Below are 23,288 nucleotides of genomic sequence, written 5' to 3'. Positions count from 1 at the left end.
GCCTGTACAGTTTTGCTACATCTTGTCAAATTCTCCTCCAAAAGGGTTCCCCTTCATTTTGCATCGCCCACCTCTCCTCACCCACTTCCCCACAGACTCATTAATAGAGGATGCAGGCCAATTTTTGGATTATAAATCACATGAACATGCATAAAGACAATGCTTTAATGTATTTTAAGTTTATGTATTTATAAATACACATAAATGTGTATATGTTTACATCTATAAATAAATGTATACATTTACATATATAAATAAATTATAAATGTATAATTTATATTAATCATAAATGTACATAGATATGTGTAAATATACCTTTGATCTGGTGAATGTGTTCTGGGTAGGAGTAAATGAATGGCTGTTAAATAGATGCTGGTCTGAAATAGGAAACTTGGAAATAATGATGTTCAGTATCTGCCTTTCTTTATGTTGCTTTAGATGTGTGAGGCAGAGTGCTGTAGAAAGCCCTGGAATTGGTGTAAGGAACCCCAGCTTGCGCCTCTGTTCTAACCCTTAATAGCTGCATTATGTCCACTTATCTCTTCTGATCCTGCCTCCTCATTGGCAAAATCCCAGAGTAGTAGTGAGGGACACATGACAGAAGGGATGTTTGTGATTGGCAAGGGGCTGTCTGCATGCCAGGGAGCCTAGCTACAGAAGGTAAGGTGAGAACTCTTTCTTCCCTGCCCCCTGCTGGCTGCTGTGGGATGGACACAGCCAAGGAAACCAACCCTGTCCTCTGACCTCTGTGTCCTGGGACATCTTGGCTTGCCCTCTGAGCTCAAGCATTGGACCTGATCTGGAGATGCTTCCCTTTTCCTCTCTCCCGAAAGCCTCCAACAGGAGCCCCTTCTTTTACGATGTGTGTTGGTTTAATGATCAGACTTTGAGGCATGAGTGGGCCTCACGAAGGGCTCTCTTTCACCAGCACAGAGCGAATGCAAAGCGAGGAGGACAGAATGGGAAGACTGGCATCAAGGGTGATAACACGGTCCTGTAGAAAAGTGCCTGTGGAATGATCGGGAAGTGGATGACACACCCCCTGAGACCGGCTTATGCACGTGTGTCATGAAGGCAGACCCTGGCATTCTATTGCTGGGGCTTTCCAGAAGAGCCAAAGAGATGAAAAATAAGCCACCCGAAGAAAATGTCCATTAAAGTCTTAGTGCCAGCTTAGCTAAAACTAGGTCCTTGGAACGTTTTACTACTATACTTGCCATGAGCACAAGCCTGCTGTTAGAGATCTGAAGTTCCATAAATATTTGGACCAAGCCAGGAGCTCTGATGTAGGCCCTTCAAAGAAGATATCTAACTAAAAATAGAAAGCAGAGGCAGAAAAAAACCCAAGTATTTTGAAGAGGTCAGCAAATCTATTAGATGGCATGTCAAGCTATGCTGTGGTCTCTGGTTTCATGGGAACACACTCATGGGAGCACATTCGGTTAGTGTCTCGAGAGCGAATGCCCATGCATACTTTATGACTGTAGGCTTCCTCCTGGGCTGGATGGCAGAAGGCTGGACTTTAAGGCTGTGTTCTCTGGTGCATCCTTTTCAAAGGAGGAGTCTCTTGTCTCACCCACAGCCTTGGCTTTTCGTAAACACAAGGGGCAAGAAATTCCTTCCTGATCTTTTTGCCTCCTCTAGTAGTGGCCCCGTATCATCCACTTACTGCAGAGTAGAAAACACATTCTCGTTTTGCTTTTCTACTTTCTTGTCCTTTTTTTTTTCTTTCAAATTAATCACCAAGTACTGCTGATGACATTATAAACTTTCCTTGACTTTTGTCACTTCCTCTTTACAGACACCACCACTATGTGAGTTGGGGTCTTCTCCCTTCCTCTCACCTGTTCTGTTGTAGCCCTGTCTCTTTGGCCCTGAACTTTCACCCCAAGCAGACCCCTGCTCCACTGTCAGTGGGGTCTTTCTAAGTCACCGTTGGCAAAGACAGCTGTGTCCAGTCATTGATTAAGATTGTTTAGGGGCACCTGGATGGCTCAGTCGGTTAAGTGTCTGACTCTTGATTTCAGCTCAGGTCATGAAATCATGGTTTGTGGGTTCGAGCCCTGCACTGCGCTCTGTGCTGACAGTGCGGAGCCTGCTTGGGATATTCTCTGTCTTTCTCTGTCTCTCTCTGTCTTTCTCTGCCTCAAAATAGATAAACATTAAAAAAACAAAAAATAAATAATAAAAAAAGATTATTTAGTGGTCTTGCTTACAGGTAAAGTCCAGACTCTGTAGACTGATATACAAGATTCTTCCCAATCTTGCTTATGCCCAACCCTTGGTGCCCACTGTTGGGAATGCCCATTCCCCTTGTTTGGTTAACTCTGCTTGAACTGTTAATGTTTGAGCCAAATGTAACCAATGACAAGGGTCATTGCTCTTTTCTCAATAAGCCCAAAGATGCTTGACTCATTTCTGTTATAGCTTTTCCCACATTGCATTATTGGACTATAATAAGGAAGAAAGTGGATGGAGGAGAGGGTGTATATAGTGGGAGTAGCATGGATTTGCATTAACCCAACCTAGGTTTAAATTCTGGCTCTACCATTTACCTATACTGTGATCTTTGACTCAACCTCTCTGAGCATCCATTTTTCTGTACACATTCTGTAAAGTGTTGGCAGGATTAAATGGCATCGTGTCTATCGAAGTATCTAATAGTACCCTGTAGGAATTTAGTATATGACAGTCTCCTACCTTTCTTTTTTCTGCACCATTTGCTCTGAGGAAGTATCATTGTATTGGGTGATAGTCAAAGCTATTACTTTCTCCCTGAGAAATGGATCTGGTACATCCTAATTAGTGTCAGAACTAGAAACAGGCAGTATGTGCTGGGCCAGTATAGACTGGGTATCTATGGGGCAATTGGGAGTGTGTGGGGAACTGTCTGTGAGGGGAGGGAGCAGGAGAGAGAGGAGAGTGTCTGTATGAGGAAACTGATAGTGCAATTAACTTATAGAGGTTTCCCCAAGTCACTGTCTTCTCTGTGGATGTACCTGAAACATTATCCCATGAAGTGTAACTATATCTTTAAGATGTGGGGTACTTAAGGGCAGGGAGATAATTATATGCTCTTGATAGTCCACATCCAAACGTAGGAATAGGGCTTTCTCTTAAAGGAGTGAAACATGGGAGCAGAAGGGGAAAGCTACATCTTTTATAAGAGCTGAGCTGAGCCCCCAGTCACGTGTGGGTTGGGGGCGAGGGTCAGAGCAGAGAAGAGAACTGTTTGTGAGGGTGCATGACTGAGACCTGGGCACAGGGAGAGGTGAGCTACAAGTCAGGCCGCAACCAGCCTGTCACGTTTGAACTGAGCATTGCCAAATGCGGGAGCCTCGTGGTTGAGACTGGGGATGCTTGTATTGTGTAAGTGATCCACAAGGCGTTGCTTTTTGGGGGCCTGGAGGTAAATTTTGTATGCTTAAAAAAAAATAAAGAACTAGGAACGAAGGTTCATCAAACTTAGATGGCAGTCTTCTTTTTCCTAAAAAATGGATCCATCAACCCAACAATCTGTTTCGTGTTCATTTTCTTCCGGTTAAAATGCGTAATGCTTTTTCCTTCTTATTTCATTTCCTGCTTTGCTCTTCACGTAGCCCATCATCCTGGAAAGGGCAGATTAAAAATAAGCGTGGCAAGGCACAACGGGGCAGCGCTAATGCCGTCTTGTGCTCCTTCCAGGTGCAGCGTGAACTTCCTCATCTCCCTTCCCATCCAGCTCCCTGTCTCCTGTATCCACCATGGTGTTTGGTGAGTTTTTCCATCGCCCTGGACAAGACGAGGAACTTGTCAACTTGAACGTGGGGGGCTTTAAGCAGTCCGTCGACCAAAGCACCCTCCTGCGGTTTCCTCACACCAGACTCGGAAAACTGCTCACCTGCCACTCGGAAGAGGCCATCCTGGAGCTGTGCGATGACTACAGTGTGGCCGATAAGGAGTACTACTTTGATCGAAACCCCTCCTTGTTCAGATATGTTTTGAATTTTTATTACACGGGGAAGCTGCATGTCATGGAGGAGCTGTGCGTTTTCTCATTCTGCCAGGAGATCGAGTACTGGGGCATCAACGAGCTCTTCATCGATTCCTGCTGCAGTAATCGCTACCAGGAACGCAAGGAGGATAACCACGAGAAGGACTGGGACCAGAAGAGCAACGACGTGAGTACCGACACCTCCTTTGAAGAGTCGTCCCTGTTTGAGAAGGAGCTGGAGAAGTTTGACAAGCTGCGATTTGGTCAGCTCCGGAAGAAGATCTGGATTCGAATGGAAAACCCAGCCTACTGCCTGTCTGCCAAGCTCATTGCCATCTCGTCCTTGAGCGTGGTGCTGGCCTCCATTGTGGCCATGTGTGTGCACAGCATGTCAGAGTTCCAGAACGAGGACGGAGAGGTGGATGACCCCGTGCTGGAAGGTGTGGAGATCGCGTGCATTGCTTGGTTCACTGGCGAGCTTGCCATCCGGCTGGTCGCTGCTCCCTGTCAAAAGAAATTCTGGAAAAACCCTCTGAACATAATTGACTTCGTCTCCATTATCCCCTTCTACGCCACCTTGGCTGTAGACACCAAGGAGGAAGAGAGTGAGGACATTGAAAACATGGGCAAGGTGGTCCAGATCCTCAGGCTTATGAGGATTTTCCGAATCCTCAAGCTTGCCCGGCACTCAGTGGGACTTCGGTCTCTAGGTGCCACCCTGAGACACAGCTATCATGAAGTTGGGCTCCTGCTTCTCTTTCTCTCTGTGGGCATTTCCATCTTTTCTGTGCTTATCTACTCTGTGGAGAAAGACGAGCAGACATCCAGCCTCACCAGCATCCCCATCTGCTGGTGGTGGGCCACCATCAGCATGACCACTGTGGGCTATGGAGACACGCACCCAGTCACCTTGGCCGGGAAGCTTATCGCCAGCACGTGCATCATCTGTGGCATCTTGGTGGTGGCCCTCCCTATCACCATTATCTTCAACAAGTTTTCCAAGTACTACCAGAAGCAGAAGGACATTGATGTGGACCAGTGCAGTGAGGACCCACCAGAGAAGTGTCACGAGCTACCTTACTTTAACATTAGGGACATTTATGCCCAGCGGATGCACGCCTTCATTACCAGTCTGTCTTCTGTGGGAATTGTGGTGAGCGATCCCGATTCTACAGATGCTTCAAGCATTGAAGACAATGAGGATGTTTATAACACAGCATCCTTGGAGAATTGCACAGCAAAATGAGCAGGGACATTTGTGCCTGTATCTTGTGTCCCTTCCTGACGTTAGGTTAACACAGCTTTATAAACCTCAATGGGTTCGTTAAAATAATTTAATTCTCAGGGTGTACCTTTCAGCCATAGTTGGACATTCATTGCTCCAAAATGATAGAATCTTCTTTATTTTTCTCAGTAAAGTGAATTAAATGCCTTGTTCTGAAATTTATTTTTTACAAGAGAGAGTTGTGATATGATTTTGGAAAAAAAAAAAAGGTAAATGGGACTGGGTGGGATTTATTGCTACGGCTTATGTATCATTCTGTGTTTGTCATCTACTCACATTGAGCTAACTGTAAATTACTGACAAGTAGAATCAGAGGCCCGGCTGACTGAAGACTCCATGCATGTAAGATCCACAAAATGAGACAATGCATGTAAATCCATGTTCACGTTCTAGACATGGAAATTAGGAGCCTAATAAACTTGCCTAATTCAGTGTGGAGAATGTCTTGGTTGTACGTTTTTACGTCAAGTAAGTATATTTCAGGATGTTCAAACTTGGTCTGGAAGGGAACTGCTCTTTTTGGAGCATCAAGAGTCCTTTCTGTTAGTTTCTGAATTTTGGATACACATCTACCATGGGCTAGTTCTTCTGTTCAGTAGACTGGTGGTGGTGGTGGGCGGCAGGCAGAAGGATCATGTCCGTGATGAAACCATGCCGTCCAGGGTATATTGATCACACGTGTACAGGTTTGGGACATACTCAAGTTGCCATATGTGAATGAAGCATGTGCCCTTACAGATATGTTTCTAGTGTGTATTTTGTGTTTTATAATTTCTCCTGTTCAGATAAAACCTCATCACCTGAAAAGTATGCAGAGCAGAGTAAATCTCCACATTCACAGGCAGAGATAGACTCCATGAGTGGAAGGAAGGAGAAATGGTGTCCAAACACACAGATATGATTCACTATGGCCAGAGGAGTGAAACCGTAATCACTGGGAAAAGCTACGCCAGGAGCTATAAAATAAGCCACCACTTAAAAATAGCCTTCGAGACAGTAATGTCTGCATCTTATGTAAAAGCCCCTCATGATGAAAGAAGACATACATACTCATTTCCAGAACAATTCCATCCCATGTGGAGAGAATGTAGTGAAAAATCTTAATTTTGGAGATGTATGTGACTCTAACTCATGCTGTCAGACCGAGTCCTTTCCCTGAGATCTTTCTGAATGGAAAAGCCGCCTGGATTTATTACCCTACTTCCTATGTCTGTAGACGCATTTCATTGAAAGAAGGACATTGCCTGTGGGTTATCTGATGAAGATAACTCTGACTCATCTCTCCTCTTAACGTTTCCGTGACTTCTGAGACAGATATAACTGAACAGAGTTTACAGTCACTTTTAAATCTGGAGGTTTATTCATTCATGTGTGTCATCCCCTGCCCATTTGAAAAATCTTTCTTTTCCCCCAAACGCCTTTTTGATGTTGGCGTAAATACAGTTTTGAAGCATAGCAATAGAATTTGGGATCCAGTTTTATTAAAGATTTCCCAATTAGTAGTGAAGTAGCTGAAGACTGCTTGTATAGTAATAGTAATAGTAATAGTAATAGTAATAGTAATAGTAATAGTAACAACAATAGTACTAGTAATCATAGTACTAGTAATCATAGTAATACGAGCAACAATAGTAATAGTAACAATAGTAACAGCAATGGCACTGGTAATGGTAATGGTAATAATAGCAACAGCAATAATGATAATTGGCTGCTATGTAAGTGCCCCGCCTGTATCATCTCACTGATTGCTTACAACATCACCATCGGCAAGGGTTTGTTCCTGTCTGCATTTTAAGACAAGGAAACTGAGGCTTGCAAGAAAAGTGCCAGTGCACACAGGAGTCGTGCCGAGGACCCCAGGATCCAGGTTCCAGAGGCTGTGCTTTGAACACTACATCACACTGCCTCTGGCTCCACTGTGTTGGGGAGTAGATTTAAGGACACATCAGGGCAAAGTTCATCTGAACAGACAAAGAGCAACCAACTGTTGGACTCTGATCTTTCCAGGATGTGAGTCGAAAGGGGAAAATGCTGGCTATGTACCTGTCCTCTCCTGACCCACAAAGCAGGCACATTTGTTTACAGAGAAGAGTTTTCTAGAATTCCCTTGAAGCAGAGGCAGACTGTGAGGGTGCTTCCTGGGCACGAGTGGCAGGCACAAGAGTTCAGGAATGTCTCTCAGCGGGTGGGTACTGAAGGAGAGCTAGAATCCTGTACCTTCTACCTGAGCTTTTCTGGTTGGAGCAGAACAGGAGTTGTTTCTGCCTATAACTCGAATTAATTTCCTGATGGTGGCTTGCCAGGGCACTCAGCAGCGTGTGCCTGCGAGTGGTGGTAGCAGGCCTCCCTCTGGGCTCACTGGCTGGAAGCCTCTGCCCCAGAACCTTCTCACCTCAGTCCCCGCCCTGCTCTTCAGTCAAAATCCCTGCCGGGTCACTGGGCCTCTAGTGACACAAAGCTGCAGTGCCTTTTTGGGTGTATGCCTCTCTTAGCTTTCCCACAGTCCGTGCAGGTCACCTGTTGTTCATCCCACGTGGTGATATGGCGGGTTCCTTCTTGCCTAAGGGTTGATCCAGCTGCTAAACGCCCACTGCACAGGTTTGCTGGCCTGTGAGTGGGGACTGAGGGGCGGAGGAGGAAGCCAGTCAACCCGATCGACCTACCTCTGGCACCGCCTGTTGTGGTGTGATCAGTTCTGGGCATTGGGGTCCCTTTGAGTGGGACCAGGCCACTTTGAGAGAGTTTGGTCTTTTAGTTCTTTCAAAATCCTTGTCCCTACCCTGTGACCTCTTCTTCCATGTCCTCAGATTTGTTTTACTGTCTCAGCTTGCCCAGGCTAACACTTGGCATTCCCTGAGTGCTTCCTGGGACAGGTGCTCAGGGCGGGCACTGGGAATAAAAGACAGAGATATGGTCCTTGCCCTCAGGGAGACTTTGGGCTACAGCTGACATGTATGTGTACGTGCGTGTATGTGTGTGAGAGAGAGAGGGCTTCCTGGAGGAGGTCATACCTGAGCTGTTTGGGAACTGTAGTCTGAGATCCTGGTGAGTTTGGTTCAGTTTTAAAGATAGAACCTTCACTGCCACTGGATGGGTCCCAGCTGCAGACGGTGCTAATCTCTGCCTTTGAGGCCTCTCTTTCCCCGCTCTGGCAACCACCACCCTTCTTTAGTTAAAGGATCTTCCACCTTTAGATGTGATGGTCTCCCCACCCCTTTTTTTCCTGTGGAAGTTTAACCATGCCTATGTTAGTCACAGTTGCTTTTGTATATGCCTGAGCTCATCCCCTTGTGTTGGTTTTATATTTAACTTAGAATTTGGGGGGCAATTGGTATTATCCCCATCTAGAGCAGGGCACAATGCTGTGCATTGTCTTGGGGTTTATGTGCCCTGGTTAATATTGGAAAAACATTTTCTAGCATTCAGAAAAGGATGATTTGCACCATATGACATTGTCATTATTCTATCAGTTTTTAACAGTCTAGAATAACAGCAGCTTCCATATGATTCAATGCGATATTGGGGGTTTGCCTTATGTCAGCAAAAAGGTATTTCTCACGTTCTTAGGCAAATTTGTGACTGGTTGTCTCTGCATGTCTGCTTTAAGGAAGAAGTGGGCATCAGGAAGCTTGGGGATTGGGTATCAGCACCAGGGCTAACGAGCTGTGTGATCAGGAGGCCCAGCAGCCAGCCCTTCTCTGAGCTTTTGTTCGGTTGGATTTAAGTGTAATAATCACCAGAATCCTTTCTGTCGTTGACATTTATGTAATCTACTTTGTTTCTGCAAACTGGCTAGTTCCCCTCTAACTTTGTTTACATTAGAAATTTACATAGCAAATCAGATTTTAACCTGCCAATGAATTGGTCTTATTCTCTGTCAGTGGAGTCCTAACCAATGAAATCTTCTTGTTGAGGACACAGGGAATTGGCTTGCTCTAAAATTTAGGTTACAGGGACGCCTGGGTGGCTCAGTTGGTTGAGCGACTGACTTCAGCTCAGGTCATGATCTCACGGTTTGTGAGTTCGAGCCCTGCGTCGGGCTCTGTGCTGACAGCTTGGAGCCTGGAGCCTGCTTCTGATTCTGTGTCTCCCTCTCTCTCTGCCCCTCCTCCATTCATGCTCTGTGTCTCTCTGTCTCAGAAATAAATAAACATAAATTTTTTTGTAATTTGGGTTATTAAAGACATTTGCAGAGCTATTTCTTTCACTTTATCTGGTGACGAGGAGTAAAGGCCCCTGAAATTGCTGGAGGGTGATGTGGGTAAAAGTTCTCCTGAACATCAGTAGATCCATGAACTTGATTTGCTTGGAAATCACCCAGTGGCTTAACCTTTGGTCGTTTTGGCATCTGACAGTTTGCCCTTCTCGGGAAGAATGCCAAAGCATTTAGGAACACAGGGGAATGGAGGGGTGAGCTGAGAAAGAAGGCACACAGGAGGGCTAAGCCCTGCTTAAAGCCAGGAGTGTGACAGCTCAGAGGCACCTGGGAGGTCATCTGGCCCCCCTCCCCACTTAACAGATGAGAAAGAGGAGTGACTCACCGGAGGCCGTGCAGCTCGAGGCATAGAGAGAGACTAGATCCAGACAGGACCACAACCACAATGCATTGCTCCCTCCCTGCCTCCTTCCCTACCTACATTTTATTAGAAAAATTTCAAACATGTACAAAAGTTACGAGCATAGCATCATGGAACTACATGTACCTACCATATGTGAGCGTTAGCATCTCATTAGACGCTCATTTCCTCTCTTGCTCAACTCATTTCCTCTCCAGTGTATTTTGCAAGCAAATGTCAGGCATATCATTTAATCTAGAAGTATTCCAGTAAGTATCTCTAAAAAAATACTCCTTCTAAACACAAATGCAATGCCATTAATTAAACTAAAGATTAACAATTCTTTTTCTTAAGTTTTTTTTTAATGTTTATTTTTGAGAGAGACAGAGCACGAGTGGGGGAGGGGCAGAGAGCGAGGGAGACACAGAATCTGAAGCAGGCTCCAGGCTCTGAGCTGTCAGCACAGCTGACATGAGCTGTGAGATCATGACCTGAGCCAAAGTGGGAAGCTTAAATGACTGAGCCCCAAGTTTGTTTGTTTTTTTTACAGTAAACTCTATGCCCAACATGGGCTTTGAAATTACAACCCTGAGATCAAGAGTCACATACTCTACCAACAGTCAGCCATGTGGCCCCAAATTAACAATTTCTTCTATAATATTTTTTTCTAATGTTTATTTTTGAGAGAGAGAGACAGAGTGTGAGTGGGGGAGGGACAGAGAGAGCAGGAGACAGAACCCGAAGCAGGCTCCAGGCTCTGAGCTGTCAGCACAGAACCTGATGTGGGGCTTGAGAACCCACGAGATCATGACCTGAGCTGAAGTCAGACGCTTAACTGACTGAGCCACCCAGACGCCCCAACAATTTCTTAATAGTATCTAATATCTGGTATCAGAAGGAGTTGCATAATTGCTAGGCTCCAGTTACTTGGCATTTCTGAACACCTGGTTCAGGTAAAAGAATTCCACAAATTATGTGTTAAAGCATCACAGGGAAGCAGGGAGCCTCAAGGAGTAATGAAAATGATTTCTGCTGAGACCCTCAAATTAGTGAGACAGATTACTGTTTCCTCAGTTTTTAAAGATCTCTGGAGGCTGAGAGAACACACCTTACAGTTTACATTTAAGCGAACAGTTACCAAAAGTGCTTAAAAATTCATTTGTCTTTGCTTCACACTCGCTGAAGGTAGAAGCGGTTGCTAACTGCCCCGGAACAAGGAATGTCTGTGTTCCTCAAACCTATCAATTTCCATTCTGTACTCTCTTCTCCTGCTGTAAAGAATCCCAATTTTGAGAAATGTATTTGCTTTTTGTTTTCCCCAGAAAAACAAGGAAGATATTTATTAGGTGTTACCCAAGTTGACCAACATCCAAGTGAGGTTGGTGTTTTAGTAGAGGGTTTAAATGATGTTCTTGAGTCTTAGTTTCCTATGGCTACTGAGATAGTATCACAAACTCCTAGTGGCTTAGAACAACAGAGATTTATTGCCTCGTAGTTCTGGAGGCCAGGAGATTGAACTGAGTTTCAGGGGTTGAAATAAGGTGCTGTGAGGGCTCTGTACTTCTGGAGGCTCCGGGGGGTAGAGTACGGGCAATGCTTCGTCCAGCCTCTGCCTACATTTCTCAGCTTGTAGACACATCATTCCTGTCCCTGCACCCGTGGTCACATTGCCTCCTTCTCTTCTGTGTCCTACTTCTCTCTGCCTCCCTCTAAAGACACTTGTGATTACATTTAAGATCCAGGGTAACGTCCCCAGGTCAAGATCCCCAATTTTATCAAATCTACAAAGTTCCTTTTGCCATATAAGGTGACATTCACAGGTTCCAGGGTTTAGGACCTGGATATCTGCAGGGGTCAATATTCATCTTTCTTCACCAAGGTCACACAGCTACTAAGAAGCCTTGATTTTAATGGCGTGCTAATACAAATGCATCACGTTGGTTGGGAAAAAGGAAGAGTGCCTAAGAACATGGGTTTTGGCATCAAACAAACTTGAGTTCTAATCCTAGCTTTGTCTGTGATCATAGACAAGCTCTTTATTCTCTCTGACCCTCAGTTTTCTCATCTGTATTTGGGGTTGATACCGACCTTCTTACACAGATAGTGTAAGGATTAAATTGGCTCTCTCTGTATAAAGTGTCTGGTGCAGTGCCTGGCATACAGCACGCACCCCACAAATGGTCTTCCGTATGTAATCGTGATGCAAGACTCCTTTAGGCTTATCTCAGGCGGCACTCGTGTAGGAGCAAGTATGTTTCCGTCTGATTGCAGTACACTAATGAGATTAGATAGAATTTGATGTGAAGACATTTACGCGTGTCAGGAGAAAGGTAATTTATGAAGTATTATTGTGTGAAAAGACATGAAGCTAATTCGAAAGTAAGAAATATACATCTAAAATAGAAGAATCACACTTCATGTTGGAGCAACTTTTAAGTGGATTGTAAACGTTTCCTGAAAACAGAAAACATCACTGAGATGCAATAGGTTTGAAGATAGGAAACAGCACTGGTCCCGGAGTTGGAATACCTTTGTTTGCATTCCAGATCTGTTGATGGGCTTGGGGAAGCCACCTGACTTTTCTAAGCCTCGGGGTCTCAATGGGTGAAAAGAGAACAGCAAGATCATGGCTGTGAGGATGTAAAAATGCTTCACACATGTCTAGTAACACTTCATAGGAAGAAGCTATCGTGAGGCCCTCTTTCCCTGATAGGAAAGACAAAGAGCAGAAGCAACCACTCTTGTGTCTATGATGAGTTTTACTGCATCATTAAAAGAAAATCAATGAACAGAACATTTGGTTCCTGAAGCGCTGTGTAGCTTTATTTGAACACAGCTTTCTTCCTAAATGAATCCTGCCAAGTACCAACGTGAATATACATTTATGGAAAAGCTCCATGGTGCTGTGCTGTAAGGCCAGATGTATGAAGCACACACAGGGCCCCTTTTCCAGTAGCAATTACCCGATGAAATTGTGCCTTGTCTGCAGCAGGCAAACCGGATCTGTTCCCATTGGAGTAGGGAGCACGTGCTATGGTATTTATAAACTGTAAACGATGTTTGTCAGTATGCACAGCACATGCATTCATTCCTGACTGCTGGCAAGAAATAACCGCATCGGTTCTGAACAGCTAATGATGGATTCATAAATTCTGTCAGCAAATCTGTTGCCGCGAGGGATTCTCTCCATAAATGGTGAAAACTCTAGCACGTGCACTTCTAATCCTGCACTGAACAGAGTGTAAGGCTCTGGGTCAGACACTTGGCTCATTCATCCCTGGGCCAACCCTAGCAGATTCCAGAAGCCAAGGAAGAGTCATGGTATCCGGTGCATCGTGTCACATGGAAGGTGAGCTGTAGGAGGTTAGCACTGTCAGGTCTCGCTTTGATCTCTCCTGCTGCCTAGCCATAGAGAGTGTTCAGAGCCATCTCAGACAAGTCTTGCCCCAGTTGCTGGCGGGTCTGTAGAGGTCAGCACTTTTGAATCCTTTCTAGGCTCTCAAGGGGATAGGTTGGCTTTGTTGGAGATGGAGGCATGTTCATGTTCAGGTTTGCTATATCCTTTACCTCTGGGTGAGACCAACCGCCTCGCCGGGCCACGGAAGTGAGTGGCCAGCCCTCCATGGTGCTGGAAGCCAGGGACCCAGGCCGTCTTCCCTGCTCCCTCCAACTTCCAGTTGATCTGGGTATGATCTGGCTCCCGATTCTCAGCTTTCACTTTTGTTCACCATCTGCCCTTGGGACTCGGCAAATGATTTCTCTGTTGTTTACTCCAGTTTGCCCTCATACCCTCAGTTGATGTGTCTCCTCATTTCAGACCATGTTTAATGTCTATGCCAGCCAGCCTCTTAGGGCAACCCCAAACACCAGCCGGCTGCTTCAGCCCCACCTGCTCCAAGCCCTGCAGGGAGACACCTGGACATTTCAGGGTGTTGAAGTCCATGAGCTCAGGTGATCAATGTAGGCCTGATCAGGCTTCATTCCAGGCTTCATAGCAAGAGTTATCAACTAGCACTGGGAGTCCATGTCAAACCTAAGGTATTGCATGATGTACATATAATGGGACTTCAAATAGAACCTTCTTTTGTGTATTTTTAGTTCCTCCAGCATGATTGCCCTCCCTCCTGATCAGAAGGCCCTATGGCTCTTGATGCTTGTCTATAAGGGACTTCGTGGACTCTACACAAGTCCATGAAGCCCCTTATATTTATGGCAGCTTCCCAGCATGATAGAAAAGGATCCCTGAGCACTTATCCTTGGTAATTTCCCTCTAGAACCCAAATTATTTATTATGATTTTGCTGGATGTCCAATTTCATTTGTTCAACAAAAAAATTATTAAAGATTTCGCTTTGAGATATATGTTTGTGGGTGATAAGGACACAACTCTCTTGCTCACAAGAAGCTCATGGTGTGGTAGAATGGGCATCTGGGGCTATGGTGCCCAAGACAGGGCAGGAAAAGAGCATAGGTCTTGGGGTATAGAGCTTGGTTCAGGGGCTGTCTTCACCATCTACTTCTCTTTGATCATGGTCAGGTTACTTAACCTCTCTGAAACCCCTATTTTCTCAACTATTCAAAGGGGGCTATTACAGCCCAAAAGGGTTGAGATAATGCACATTAAGGACACATAGTAGGTGCTTAATAAACATTAGTTTCTTCCTCTTTCTGTTCCCTAATATGGCACTCTTGGCTAAGGTTTCATTATATAAGATGAACTGAAGCCTTGGTATTTATTTAGTGAATCTGAATAGTGTGAACAGTAAACCAGATGATTCAGAGGTACAATCTCCTTGCTCTCCACCTCATGCTTTGCCTGAATAAACTCATAGTGGTTCATCAGTGTGGTATTAAATGCCAGTGCTGCTCTGAGGTCAATAGCAGCCTCTTCCATCCCTCACTGATTGCTGGTACAGACCTTTTCATCTTTCTCTGATGATCATGTGCATCATGAGGCAGGAGACACCTGAGCCTTGGGAGTGTCTTTAGGCAGCTACAGACTTGACATTCGTGATCCAATATTGCCTTCAAACAATGGGGGATTCTAAAAACAACATGGACCCAAAATAACTTTCATGAATGCGGTATTTGAGTGCTGACAGTCATCACCATGGTCGATAAAAGGTTTGGCAAAGGTTTCTATCCCTCACTGAGCATCCGACTTCTACAATAGAGCTGTACCAGTGTGTCCTTCATTTCTGATGGTTAAATGTTTCAGCCTATCTCAGGAAATTGTGTGCAATCAGCGGGTCTAATAAAGCTGGAGTTTTAAAAGTAATTTAGATGCCATTGAAATATGCTGCTGTATTTGGAATGGCAGCTGTACAATAATAATATTACACATGTGCTTGGCATTGATGCTTTATATGAATTCACCCACTTAATCTTTACAACAACCCCATGAGGTAGGGTGCTGCTCTCATCCTCACTTTACCATTGAGAAAAGTAAAAAACAGAGGGGTTATTTCTTGTCCAAAGTCACACAGCTAGTAATTAGGGAGCTAGGATTTGAATCCAGGCACCTGGTTTGACCTCAGAATTCATGCTGTCAATGACTATAATACACTGACTCAATACCAATTTAAGTCCCATGACTAATGGTTATTTAGAAATTTAATTGACAAGATTTTGACGATCTCAAGTGGCTGGGTTTAAACACATACAATAGTATGACTTCCAAATTTGAGCACTGAGAATTGTTTGCTTCTGATTTCTTGGTGTTGCTGTTATTGTTGAGGCCCTGCTCTGTGATGAAGATTCTCTTGGGTATCCAGGAGAAGACTGGAGAATTGTTCCACATGATCATGTTGAGAACTGCGAAGGTTCTGAAATTTACCCTGCTTGCATAGTAACAAGTTAGTCTGCCATAGATTCATGGATGTTGGCAGAGGACACATGATTCCTGGGCCAGAGACAAAGGGCAGTTCATCAGTCACAGCAATGGAAATAACTAGCATATCAGCATCTATATCTGCTCCCTGAGCCTGTCTTCATAGGGTGATGCAAAGTGAGCCTGAAGTGGACACCTGAGCTGAGGGAACATGAATCTTTCATAATGGGAAGCAAGCATGTCTGTCCTTCACTCTGGAGGCTGATTTTTACCTTTATTATACTGAACAGTAAACCATCTGCCCTTTTGTTAAGGACAGCAATATCTGGAAACACTCTATCTTTCAAGGCTGTTTGCTCTACAAATATCCTTGAAAAAGTAGATCAGAATGAAGGCGTTTCATGGGTCTCTTGTGTTTCTTCTCATCTTGTGAACATGAATTGTCTCCCAATAGGTCTCTGTACTTCCAAGAATCTAGAATTTCAATGTGTGGTTATGAATAACAGTCATAAAATAATATCAGACTAATATACAGGTATCACATAGTCTGGACGGCAAATATAAAGGGCCTCTTGGGAGGAAAAGTCATGGGGAGCTAGGGTGGGTGGGTGTAGAAGTCTTTTTGGATCAGGAGAGATTTCTCTAAGTCAGAATACATTGGAGAGTGAAATAAAGGAGAACATTTTATGCTGTGTCACAGCTGAGGCTAGGTACTCCACCATACAGGACACTGGACTTGCTAGAAGATTTGGGTTCTAGTCATGACTCAGTTGTTTATTAGTCATGTGCCGCAGGCAATCCCTCTGAACCATCTGGCTATTGTTTATTGACTTTTACTTTCCTTTTCTATAGGGTATGAATACTTACTACCTGCAGATATAGGGATCAGAATTTCGGTCAACATCATAGTAAAAAACAGAGAGACTTTTGCTTACCTACACATTTGATGGGGAGTTGAGAAAATGAGTTGGATTTTCTTTATATTGAAGAAAGTTTGTGGTCTGGCCACAATTTATCCAGATTCTTTGAGTAATTGTTGACATCTCCTGTCTTTACCACCAAGACACAGGCATCTCATCTCCCTTCTCATAGCCCACATTGACTTTCCTCTCTTTGTTAGTGTCGCTATCGCTATCAATCCATCACTTGTACCCATTGTCCAAGGATGAAGTTCTGACTCCATAACTCTACTCACATGACCTCCGAGAGCTGGCTCAGGTCTGCCACTTCTGCTTCACCTTCCCACTAAAAGTGATGTTTACACACACACACACACACACACACACACACACACACACAGTACTGATTTTCCATGTCTTTGCTTACACTTCTCTCTCTCTCTCTCTCTCTCTCTCTCTCTCTCTCTCTCTCTCTCTGGAAAGCTTTCTCTCTCATCATCTTACTAGTTCACTCCTGTTTATCCTTTATGAATCAGCTCAAGAATTACCTCCTCCTTAAAAATAAGACAACTAAACTTAATGCTCCTAAATAGATTTCTTCCTCCCTCCCATCCACCATCTATCATTTATCTAGATCTTACTGTATTTACTTCCATTGTATTATAAAGTGTGTATGTAAGTGTCTCTTTCTCCATTAGACTGTAGGTTTTTAAAGAGTGGGTAATAGGTCCTCAGTGATATTTGTCCAATGAGTGAAGGAAAACAGTTGATTCTATGAACAAAGGAATCTTTGGATCTCTAAGTCAAGACCCTCATGGTGGATGCTCAGCAGATCATGGCTTCATTGTCACTACTGCACGTGGGCTTGAAGAGGAAGGCAGTAGGCAGGGCTGGCTCTGGGTACAGACTGTCTTCTCCAGCTCCTCCTTACCTTATCACCTGGCACATTTCCCAACCCTCTGATTTACCCCTTTCTCACAGGGGATTAGTCAAAGGTAAAAATCAGGATTAGAAAGAATTGGCGGTGGGGGGGGGGGGGGACGAATCCCATTTAGCCTAACCTTCTGTCCTTCCAAGGGCATCTTGATTTTCAGAGAGGCCTCCTAAAGATCCCAAAGGCTGAGACCTCCTTCCCTGAAGGAATCATGGGTGGTGGGATTCTAAGCAGTAGGCCAGAGAAGAACATAGTATCTTCACAACAGAACTCCATCCCTCTCTGTTCTGTCCATAGGAATGAAAGTAGGTTCTGCTCGCTGATAGTTTCAGTCAGCTTTCAAGGTCACGATGAAGGAAAATGATCCGTATATGCAAACCTAGAGCCAGTTTTGAGAAAAACAAGCATTACCAGGAAAGGCTATAAACAAGTTTATTTTCCCAGGGTGGCTTAGTTTTCATGAGTCTGAAACCTCGAAGGACTGAGGTGTGTGCCACCCCTTTCTGAGGCACGCAGCGTGTTTGAGGACTCTGTGGGCATTCATCGTTTCCATCCGTGAATTCTCAAGAGATGTGCAATTCAGTGAATTGGTGGTTCTTAGCTGGGAAATGGCCTTGATATGGACCACGGAGCAGCAGAAAGCCATTTTTCCCATGTCTGAGTTCCAGGAGGGAGACTTTGAACATGGGGACTTCCCTGGAGACGTCAGAGCAACCAGTTACAATTGCTGTCACATTCCGGTGCTTTCTACGATTTGGTATTCTATAGGGTATCTGTGTGCACACAGGTACACATTTTGCATGTTAGAGGAAAAAGACAAAACTTGGTGGGGATTACTCTGGTAATCCTGGATTCCGATCACTTACTAGCTGAGGGACCCGTGTAACTACTTCCACCTTCAGTTTCCCCATCAGTCATGTGGGGATGATGAAGTCCACCCAATTTAGTCATCGGGAGAGTTACGTGAAATGACAAGTGCTTGGCGAGGTACCTAGTGAACAGCAGGTGCTCTGTAAATGGTACCTATTGTTAGTATAGAAACAGGCCACATTCACTTATTTGTTTGTTTACTTATTTAATAACACCCCACCTCATCCCCCCACCTAAATACTGGGGAAGCGTACAGAGAACACGCTCTGACCCCAGCTACCGACTTTGATCAGAACAGATTGAAAGAGAGATGCGAGACACGAGAAGATAAGAATGAATTAGATGAAGAAAAGGTGGCAAGTATAAAATAAATGGAAAACCCTGCATAGTTACAAACTTAAAAAATATATGGTGCTTAATTATGTGTGCTCCCACTTGTTAGCGGAGGGTTTTAAAGTAGTTTACAAAGATACGTCACAACAGAATTAAAATGACTGCAGTATATGCATTCGTGGCCTGACTGCTTCTCCAGGGGACTTCAACTTATAAACTTAAACAAATATCAGGAAGTTACTAATAATGAGAAAGAACAAAAATGAGTTAGCAGAAGAAAATTGAATAGAGTCGAGATGCTAAGTGTGGGGTTTCTGTGTGCAGCGAGTGGCCCCTGGAATCTGTCCTGACCTTTATCTCACAAGCATGAACACCTGCAGGGGCAAGCTGAAGACCTTGAACATGGCTTTCTGTAGTCATCTGGCTTCCCCTGCTTTGCTTGCAATCAGTTCCCCTTCAGCTTCCGCCCTCTCAACTCAGATTCCCCTGCAGTCCTGCTCCTGCCGTCTGGCTTGTGCACCAAACCCTTTTCTCCCCTACTCTCCCAGGACTCTGGCTCAGGACCCCTCCAGCACTCTGTTCCTGGCTGCTCCATCTCAGTCCCCCGTATGGGCAGGTGCTGTCTGGGAGAATGGGATATCCTGAACCGTCTGTCGCCCCACACCCACACTGATTGATGACCTGGTCTGGTTTTGTCATTTGCATATGTGTCTGGCTCACCAGATCAGCTGCCGTGGGTGTGGAGCCCGGCTTTGGGGCCTTTTGCCTCTCCTTACTGTGGATCAAGTCTTGGACTACTTTATGTGTAGTTAATGGTTTCCAGAAGTCACTGACTGGCTTGGCAATTTGCTGATGGGACACTGTGCATGCATACTCAGGGCAATCATTTTACAAAGGATTCTCAGGTTTCTGCCAAATGAAATATTTAGACACAGAGGGCTTGCTTCTTTGCTGCAAAACAGCATCATCAACAACACAAGCGATGATAATGACAATACCTTCAAATTTTGAGCATTTCTGTGACAGGAATTGTGCTAAACACATTATACTCATTCTTACAAAATCTCATGAGTAAGGGATAACTGTTAGCACCATTCCCCAAAGAACAAACTCAGGCACAGAGAGGTTAGTTGATTTCCCCAAATCAATAAGTATTAAGTTTAAACAGGATTAAAAACTGTCTTCCTGACTCAAAGGCCAGGTTGCCCACACCACTACACCTTCTGTTTACTCGGTGGCATCCTAAGGGACACCTTCTGTTTACTCAGTGACAGCTAAGGGACGGCTGCCTGGAAAACCTGGGGAGTCTCATTTTGGGGTCCCTCTGTAACAAGTGCCTCAATCTCTCCACACTCTTCATCTCCAAGTAGCTTCTTTTTTTAATGTTTATTTATTTATTTTGAGAGAGAGAGAGAGAGAGAGAGAGAGAGAGAGAGAGAGAGAGACAGATAATTCCAAGCAGGCTGTGCATTGTCAGTGCAAAGACTAACACAGGGCTCGAACCCACAAACCATGAGATCATGACCTGAGCCGAAATCAAGAGTCGGTCGCTTAACTGACTGAGCCACCGAGGTGCCCCCAAATAGCTTCTGAAGTAAGTGTTCATTCAAAATGAAAGCATTTGCTGTAATACTAGTCACAATCTGTAGCGATTTATTTATATCTGCACTCATTCTGCTTTCTTTCCAGCTAGGAAAGTCAGCCTTTCTCTTTTTTTTTCTTTTTAAAACAGAATTTATTGTCAAATTGGCCAACATACAGTGTGTAAAGTGTGCTCTTGGTTTTTGGGATAGATTCCTATGGTTCATTGCTTACATACAACACCCAGTGCTCATCCCAACAAGTGCCCTTCTCAATGCCCATCACCCACTTTCCCCTCTCCCCCACCCCCCACCAACCCTCAGTTTGTTCTCTGTATTTAAGAGTCTCTTATGGTTTGCCTCCTTCCCTCTCTGTTTGTAACTATTTTTTCCCCCTTTTCCTTCCCCCATGGTCTTCTGCTAAGTTTCTCAAGATCCACATAGGAGTGAAAACATATGATATCTGTCCTTCTCTGACTGACTAGGAAAGTCAGCCTTTCTCAAAGCCAGCCTCTTCACCTTTCTGTCCATTTGTTCGTTTGTTCATTGTTCATTCATTCTATTTATCGATCATCCCTGCACCATGTGCTGGGGAATAGCTGTTTGGCGGCCTTCGGTGTTAGTCCTTCCTCCTTCCTTCAGGACTTCCATCCGTCTGTCACCCCCCTGCCTGTCACTAATGCCCCCTCTTTTTCTCACTGTTCATTCCTATGGAAGTGTCCAAATGTTTTCCATCCTTTTCCATCTCCTTCTTTTTATCACCTTACTCTCGGCTTCTGAGCCAAGCTTCTAAAGAATTGCTAGGGCTCCAGCCTTCCCTCTCCTCCTGTACCTTTACTTCCAGTTCCTGCGGCCTGGAGCCCCCTCGCACCCCACACTGGCCTCCTGGAACTGCCCTCACCAAAGTCGCTCTATTGCACACTCACGTCCACACCACACTGATCTATCTGGGCAGCTTTGGTCCTTCCCTTCTTCTGGAACTATCCTTGCTGTCTTTGACCCGACTGTCTGGATTTTTGTAATCTTCTGAATGTTCTTTCTCTGTCTTCATTAGGGGTTGTTCACTCTCTGCCTAGTACTAAAAGTGGGTTCTGTGCAAGCTTACCTTTGACCCACAACCTCCTTTCCCTGCATGTTCTTCCTGTGCAATCCCATTGACCCCAGAGGTTGAGGCAGACATTTCTATTTCTGTACTCATTCCCCTGGGCTTCAGATGGACAAAGAACTCTCCCATGGAGCATCCCCACTGAGATATCCCAGGTCAAGTCCCAAACTGAGCTCATCATCTCCCCAAGGTGAAGATCCTTCTGTCCTGTTGGCTTCTGAGAATGGCAACACTGTCCACCCAGTCACTCCAGCCAGAGGCCTGGATGTCATGGCCCAGAGCTGCCCAAGTCAGGTCCTCCTTCCCTCTCTTTCTTCCTGCCTTCCAAATTTCCATATTTCCCATGTCTTGTGCTACTTAGTGAGAAAATAAAATAAAGCAAAACAAAAAACAAAAAAAGAACTCTAAAAAACAAACAAACCCAAAGTCTCAGCCTCTGGTCTCATGAACTTATACTCTAGGGGGAAAGGCTGACTTTAATCAAAGTACTGTAAAAAGAAGTGTAACCTGTATTTGTGATAAATGTTGGTATGAGAATGTAAAATGAGAATCTTTCCCATGGAAAGTGAGGTTTAATTTGACACTGAAGGAAAAATATATGACAACTAGCTAAAGGGCAGAGGACAGGTGCAGAGAGAACAGCACATGCAAAGGCCCTGGTGAGAGGCAGCCAGTGCACTGAAGGAATCTTTACAGGTCTGGGGTAGCAGCCACACAGAAGAGGGGGGCGTAAGTGAGGCTGGGTGGGGGCGGGGCAGAACATGCAGGGCCTAGCAGGCCGGCCCAGGGGCTCTGGTCTTGACCCCACAAGTACATGGGAATTGTTTAAGGGTTTTATTTTTTTTTTTTCATATTTATTTTTGAAAGAGAGAGAGAGAGAGCATGTGAGCGTGTGCAGGGGAGGGGCAGAGAAAGAGGGAGGCACAGAACCTGAGCCATCAGCACAGAGCCCAACACGGGGCTCAAACTCAGGAACTGCATAATCATGACCTGAGCTGAAGTGAGACACTTAACCAACTGAGCCACCCAGGCGCCCCCGTTTAAGGATTTTAAACAGAGGAGTGACATGATCCTGTTTTCATTCTGTCTTATGGCATGGAGAGTGAGAAGGGAGGAGAAAGTGAGGGGGTGGGGGTGCTAGTTAAGAGCTGGAGACCATGGCAGCTTGTTAGTATGCCCGATAACCACTAAGAACAGAGAGCTATGGGTCACTTTACAAAAAGTCAATCAATTTGTGTTAAAATAATTAAATTCACCTCTCCGAGGCGAGTCACCTGACTGTTCAATTATGTGAGCCCCATTTCTTGCTCAGGAAATTTATGAAATGAATTAACTTGAATCTTCCTGAGGAAGCTGTTTTGCTGCTACATAAGGCTGTTTCCTGTGACTCCTCCATGGGCACCGCCACCCCCAGTCTCCCCCCATTCCCTTGACACCCCCCCCCCCCGCCCCCGACAGGCCATCAGATGCCAGGAGCCAGGAAGTTGCTCTGTCAGCAGTGCCCTCAGAACTTTATCCAGGGGTATCAGTAGTGACCCCCAGTGGCCAAGGAAGGCCCCCCTCCAGATAGCCATAGTGTCTCTGGGACTGGTGGCAGCTTCCTCTGTCCTTGGCTTTGGGGACCTCTGCCTGAAGCAGCTTCCTGTTTGCGCTGAGGCTCTGATACCAGTGGCCCAGCAGGGGGTCACATGCAGGCTGGGTTAAATGAGACCACTTTTAACTGCCGAATGGACTAGGGTTTTAAAACTAATTAATTTTTTCTTATCATTAAACTTTAGAACTGAAATGTGGAATGCGGCTGGAATCTGAGTGTGAAATGCATCTTGCATTTTCCCTGTGGCATTCCTTCCTCCTCTGAGTTATGTGGACATGGGAGTGGAGGAAAACCCAGTAAATGTTTGTTGAATGAAGCTGCAACCTATTC

General features: G+C 44.9%; 1 protein-coding gene across 3 annotated transcripts in view; it reads left to right on the top strand.

Annotated features, from left to right (window-relative positions):
• Positions 1-5,696, top strand: part of KCNS3 (potassium voltage-gated channel modifier subfamily S member 3) — a 39,376-nt gene extending 33,680 nt beyond the window's left edge. For all 3 annotated transcript variants that reach the window (XM_023252081.2, XM_023252080.2, XM_011281314.3), the window contains exon 3: positions 3,685-5,696. In XM_023252081.2, coding sequence (XP_023107849.1) covers positions 3,744-5,219 — 1,476 coding nt within the window. In that variant the 5' untranslated portion in view covers positions 3,685-3,743 and the 3' untranslated portion in view covers positions 5,220-5,696. The remainder of the gene's footprint in view (positions 1-3,684) is intronic.
• Positions 5,697-23,288: the final 17,592 nt, after the last annotated feature.

This window comes from Felis catus, chromosome A3, assembly GCF_018350175.1.
Source record: "Felis catus isolate Fca126 chromosome A3, F.catus_Fca126_mat1.0, whole genome shotgun sequence".
Taxonomy (NCBI): Eukaryota; Metazoa; Chordata; class Mammalia; order Carnivora; family Felidae; genus Felis; species Felis catus.
Note: the sequence above shows the minus strand (reverse complement) of the source record. Positions and strands in the feature narration are given on the sequence as shown.